General features: G+C 43.1%; 1 protein-coding gene across 1 annotated transcript in view; it reads right to left on the reverse strand.

The window, feature by feature from the left end:
• Nucleotides 1-6593, reverse strand: part of P4HA3 (prolyl 4-hydroxylase subunit alpha 3) — a 62722-nt gene that overhangs the window by 19651 nt on the left and 36478 nt on the right. Inside the window, exon 9 of the mRNA XM_019649327.1 lies at nucleotides 2543-2607. Coding sequence (XP_019504872.1) covers nucleotides 2543-2607 — 65 coding nt within the window. The remainder of the gene's footprint in view (nucleotides 1-2542; nucleotides 2608-6593) is intronic.

Genomic DNA, 6593 nt, shown 5'->3' on the forward strand with positions numbered 1-6593 from the left:
GCGGCTTTAAAGAGAAAAACTGATATCTCTTTGTAAGCAGCCAAGGTGAAGAATCCTGCTGAGTCACTTTCTTTGCACACACAGCTCTCGTTGATTGCACTCACTCCCAGGTCTACTTCCAAAACCCTGGTTTTTAAATGTCCCTGATGAAACTGGCTCCCAATGCAGGCAGGACTTGTTCCCTATTGAAGCAACACTAATCTATAACTGGTTGAGGGTGGAAGAAGAAAGAGACAGGTTGATATCTTCATAGCATTTTTCCACTAACTTAAAAATTTCCCCCTGATGCATTGATCAGTATGTAAGGTATCATCCAAAAATTAGAAATGTGCCTTGGATTATGAAATTAGAAAAATAAAAATAGATAGCTGTATTTCACTTGCAGAGATTAAAGGCCAGAGCAGAAGGGATTTCCCAATAAATCAGGCCTTGGCTTATCTTTCATCATTACGTACTGTAGAGAAGAAACTCTCGGGAGAGGCTCAGGGCACATGAAACATTTCCCGCCTATAAAAAGAAAAAGAAAGAAACAAAGAAAAGGAGAGTTAATTGCACTGAGGCTATTTCCTCTAACCAAATCATTCAACGGATTTTTTTTTAATTATAAAATATTTTTTACCACAAATAGAAAATAAGACTCATTGGAATGAGCAGCAGACTAGAAATGTAGATATTCTTTGTCCTAATTCAGGATTTGCAGCCCTGACGCAAATCAGATCTCAGTTTCCTCATTGACAAATGACTTATTACCACCCTTACCAGGGGAGATAGCAAAATAAATGAAAATAAACTTTAAAAAAAAGTCCTCAAATCCTAAAGCATGCAACACCATGTGATTGCAGGGTGTTGTTATTTTGGTATCTTTTATTATTAAACTTAATAATGGACTATAAAAACCCTAGTAAAATTTTTTTTTTTCTCCGTGCTCAGGACTTCCTCAAATCTACAAAGTTAGTAGGAGGGAGGCAAAGAAAGAACTCCACCTGAAATATTCCCATTGCATAGTAATGAATTCTCCCTGTAGCCTTGGGCTATACGTAGTCAAAAATAAATAGGGCTTTCCGGACAAACCTGGGGAACAGAACCCGTGTGTGTGGGCTGCCATTCCTTCTGGGTGTCGATGATGATGAACCAATGGGACTATATTCCTTTCTGGTTATTTTATTTTTATATATTAAAAAATTCCTTTTTAGTGACAAAAGCAATAACAAGCACATTATAAAACTTATGAGAAATAGAAAAATGACGCTCCACTGAAACCTAGGCACTCCAAGCACTCTGGATAACATACAGTCTTTACAAAGTTATAATCNCAATAGATGGAAAAGACATAGGGGTATTCCAGGCTGAAGAAACAGCATAAGCACAGACATGGAGGGGTGACACTACATAGCGTGTCCAAATGTGAAAGCATTTGCTCTATGAAAGAAGTAACAGGAGATAAGGCTGGACCAGCAGACTCAGGGCATGTTGTAGAAAGTTGAGGACACCATGGTCAGAAAACTGGTCTTTACTTTGTGGGTAACAGATGATCAGTGAAGGTTCATGGGAGGAAAATGATTTGGCAATCAGGAGTTCACTACTGACCTTTCAGGGACCAGTTCCAGCGAAGTTGTGAGGACAGAACCAAAATTCACAGGAGGGCAGAGTGACGGGAAGGAAGAGGAGGCTTCTTTATCAAAAGTAAAGCAAATACCACCTACTCCCTTAACAGGTTAATTTTCTCTTTGATACTAAATGTTAGAGAGATTAGAAAAGCAATGAAGCTAAGGTCATATGGACCTTTCAAAGCTCAAAAGGTAACTCGTAATGTGAAAGGTCCTTAAATGTACCAGACCAAATGAGCTAAGCCAGGTGATTCTGCATCAAAGCTTTTATCACTCACCTCACTTCCCAGACAACAAAAACTATGCACCCAGCCTGAGGTCTGGCCTCACCCCAAAGATGCTGTCATTGTCTTCTCCGTAGCTGTGATGGGGACCCTCCTCTTACTGTATCATCAGTCTTGTCCTTACAGTGCAAATAAAGTGCTGCAGGGGGGCGGGGGTGAGCAGGGATGGAGGGGAGGGGATAAAGCTGCGCTCTCACAGCTGAATCTGCCCCGCTAGAGGAGCCATCATGTCCGGAGAGCCTAGTCATCCTTGCCTGAATGCCGGCAAGTCATGCTTAGAATTTGAGTCAGGAAGTGGGAGTGGAGTCTTGTAAAGTCAGGTTACAAATGCGGACAAGACTGTCTTCTCTGGAAAAGCAATCCTGGGTATTTTTTTTTCTTTGGTTTAGGGCATAGGAGCTTTTTCATCTTTTCCTAATGGTCTCTTAGTTAAGTCCTCAGATCATAAAGCAATCTGTGAAAGGCCTTGGGTGAGGAGAGTCAAAATTTCTCCCTCTCAACAAGAATGTGCAGATATAAACATGCACTACACGTTCAGCAGCATCTCCGATGACACCTGAATGGCTGTCGCTGACCTTCAGTCAACTGTGCCACTGCTGGGGGGTGGGCAGCAGGTATGGCCGGAGCTCCTGCCAAGGAAGAACCCCTTACCTTTTGCTGATGCGGTACTCCACCGGTAACTGCTTTTCGCCTGATGCCACCACGGATCTCTGTAGCTGGTGGGGAGGACGTAAGAGAAAGTCCAAGTGGTTATGATGTGGAAGGAGAGGTTCTGTCATTTCCATACACACGCCCTTCTCTAAGCATAAACCTAACAATTTGCCAGTTCTGCCCTAATGAAAGGATATTTTGCACATGCTGCTGATTTAGTGATAGCTATGGATCTTGAAAATAAAAAAATAAGAAGGACGAAAAATCTCAGAGTTGAAAATAAACTTTAGCATCAAGTCTGTAGACAGTAAGCACTCCATAAAAGTCTGTTGAACTGAAACAAAGTGATATTTGGATCCCTTTTGCATTTGCAAGGCTGCGCGCTCTGTAAGAACAAGGGCTGTTTCGCATTCATCTTTGTAGCCCAGTGTCTAGATACAGGGCCTGCCCGATGGTAAGCCCTTACTATCTGTTGAATTAATTGAACACCTCCAACAACCGGAAACCTCTCCACCCTCAGAGGCAGCCTGCTCCTCCTGAACATGGCTAACAAAAGCCCTTCCTTACAGACCATCAAAATCTGCTTTGCTACAACTACCTTGATGGGGCTGGGAGAGGACCAAACAGGTTTGAAATCACTAATTCAACTGAAGGTCTCTATTTTGTTCTCAATGTCTGGACATAAAATTTACATTATTTTTAAATAAAGTGGCTTCTGATTGCAAAAGCACTACAGCAAGGAGAGAAAGGAAAATACTATTTAATTATACAATGATGCAACTACTTCTACTCTCATCAGAATGTCAGCTCCATGAGGGCAAGGACTTGGCCTTTTGTCAGTGCTGTATCCCCAGGGCCCAGAGAAGGCCTGGCAGGGAGTGGGCACTCAATACTGGGGAGGTGAGCGAATCAATGAATGAATGACCCAGACCTGGCATTTCACAGGCAGTCAGAGCAGAGCACGGGGCAATGAACTGCTCAAGACAGAAGCCCTTTCTCTTCCCTGAGGTTCCTGCTGCTACATCAGGTAGATGCCCTTGGAAAAGCCTCTTCCTTTCTTTGGGCCCATTACCCAGTTATAAAATGTAGCACGTGAACAGCACGTTCCTGGGAGTTCCTCTCAGCAATATCACTCTACAATATCAGGAAGCAGAAAGTCAGTAGGTGACTGATATCGCTTCTGTCCAGTCCTTCAGCGGGTGTTCCAGGCACCTTCTCCTGAGTCACTCATACAGGAGAGCAGGGAGATGCTGCCTCCTGTCCTTTCAGGACATCAGTGGTTTTTAAAAAATCTTAGGGCATCTCTGCTCCCTCTCCCCATTAGGTAGACACCTTGCACTTAATTCCTTTAGCAATTATTTATTGTACACTTACAAGTGTTGGTTGTTCTCTGTGCAAAGCATTGTGCTAGGCGTTAGAAATACAACATATAAAACCAGACGAAAGTCATGGGACCCTAATGGGCAAGTACAGGGTGCTATGGAAATACGGAGAAGGAGCATCTAGCCTGTTCTTATGAGAGGCAGGAAGTTTACCAGAATGCCCAAAAGACAACTGGGATCATACAGGTAAAAAGAGGCCAAAGGAAGAGCGATTCAGGCAGAGAGAGAGTATGCGTGCAGGCTAGTGAGAGCCTCGCTTGTTCGTGGAGATCCAAGTTGTTTAGTGAGCTGGGGTGTTAAGTACAAGGGAAACTTGCAGGGGTTGGCAGCAGCCAGGCCAAGGAGCTTTGTAATCATTCAAGAGCAAAAATGACCCATTAAATCGTTTAAGCAAGGGCTTGACATGGTCAGATTCGACCTTTTAGCAATTACTCTGGCTACAACGGGCACACTACGAGGCTAGGCATTTCAAGGACAACATATGATCCCAGTTAGTTTACAATCCAGTTGGGGAGATAGGGTGCTCACCCATGAAACTGTTAATGATACCAGACAACACAAAAATGACAGAATAAATGAAAGTATCAAACAATTGGTGACAAAGGCTTTGAGTTCAGAGGAGGGAGAGGTTATTGCATGTGGTCCCCAAAAAGTGCTCTGAAAAATAACGTTCCTACTGAAAGAACCAATGAAAGTGGGCCACAGTGGTCAGGGCTAGTGGGCCAAGGGAGGCGAGGGGTTTCAACTGAGTCTTTAAGGATGGATAGGATGTGGATGGAGGAGGAGTGACAAGAAAGCATTCATTGGAAAAGGGACAGTGAATAGGAAGCAGACAGATTCAACACAGGCCACTGAGGCATCTATGTTCAATTCCCATCAGGCAGCCACCACCATATAAGCCAGGGTTTATTCCTGGCAGAGCCAAAGACCAGACAAGGATCTGCAACCCCAGCAAGACACTTCTGGGGAAAGGGAGTGTAGCGAGGTCTGTACATGCCAAATAGACGACCTGGCCATGAGAGATTAAATGAACATCTCCAAGTGGGGCGCCTGTCCTGTTACTATAGTAACAGAGTTGTTCTAAGGAAAAAGTAGCTGCTGGCCAAATGCTTCAGCGGCTCACTGAGAAGCTGAAGCTACTGAAAATACATCGTTCCAATTCCCCAGTGAAGTGTAATAGTCTCAAAAACCTTCTGTACAAAGATTCTAGACTTCACTGCAGGGCCTTTTGGATGAAATGATTATTGCTACTCTTCTCCCCTCCAGTCCATTTTTGTTGTCAGAGTCTTCCTTAAAAATCTGCAGACCTGATCTTCCCACTGTTCTGTTTAAAACTGCCTGACAGCTCACCCTCTGCCTTCAGGATAAAATCCAAACTCCCCAGTGTGATATTTACAGCACTTCCTAATGGCCTCTGACCATGTAGCCTCATCTCCTACAACCCCACCCCATCCCTGACACAGTTCAGCTGCCGAGCTCCCTCCCATTGTGAATACACTGCACCTCTGCCCTTTCTTGCACAGATTGTTTTGTCTTCCTGGAATACAGTTGGCCACCTTGTCACGTTGATGAATTTCACACCCACGGGGAATCCTGCTCTGTTTCTTCTTTCTCCATCTGTTCCTCACCCAACTGCCTTTCTCACAGAGGAAGGGTCACTTTTTTAAAAAGATTTTTATTAAAAATGTAGCTATTGTATGTTAATACAATATTATATTAGTTTCAGGGGTACACCATAGTTATTCAACATTTATATACCTCAAGAAGTCATGACCATGATAAGCCCAGCAACCATCTGACACTGTACCACGCTATCACAACATTATTGACCCTACTCCCCATACTGTACAATTACATCCCATGACTTTTTTTATACCTGGAAATTTGGACCTCTTATTCCCCTTCCACTCCCCCCCCCTTTTTTAATTTATCAATCACAGTTGACATTCAATATTATTTTATATTAATTTCAGGTGTACACCATAGTGGTTAGACATTTATGTAATTTAAGAAGTGATCTCCCTGACTAGTCAAGTACCCACCTGGCACTATGCATAGTTATTACCATATTATTGACTATATTCCCTATGCTGTACTTTACATCCCCATGACTACTTTATAACTACCAATTTGTACTTCTTGATCCCTTCACCTTTTTCACCCTGCCCCCCAGGCCTCTCCTATCTCTTACCCCAACAAACCTAGTAGCCATCTGGCACCATACCATAGTTATTACCATATTACTGATTATATTCTCTATGCTTTGCTTTACATCCCCATAACTACTTTGTGGCAACCAATCTGTACTTCTTAACCCCTTCCCTTTTTTTCACCCCCCCCAACCCCCTCACATCTGGCAACCATCAACGTGTTCTCTGAACCTATGAGTTAGTTCCTGTTTTGTTAATTTTGGTCTTAGATTCTACATATAAGTAAAATCACATTGCATCTGTTTTTCTCTGTCTGATATACTCCACTCAGCACAACACCCTTCAGGTCCATCCATGCCACTGCAGATGGCAAGAACCCATTCCATTCTATGGCTGAGCAATATTCCATTGTATATATGTACCACCTACTCTTTTTCCATTCTTCCATTGATGGACACCCAGACTACCTCCACATCTTGGCTATTGTAAATAATGCTGCAATAAACATATGGATGCACA

The sequence above is a fragment of the Hipposideros armiger genome, unplaced genomic scaffold (genome assembly GCF_001890085.2).
Source record: "Hipposideros armiger isolate ML-2016 unplaced genomic scaffold, ASM189008v1 scaffold_132, whole genome shotgun sequence".
Lineage (NCBI taxonomy): Eukaryota > Metazoa > Chordata > Mammalia > Chiroptera > Hipposideridae > Hipposideros > Hipposideros armiger.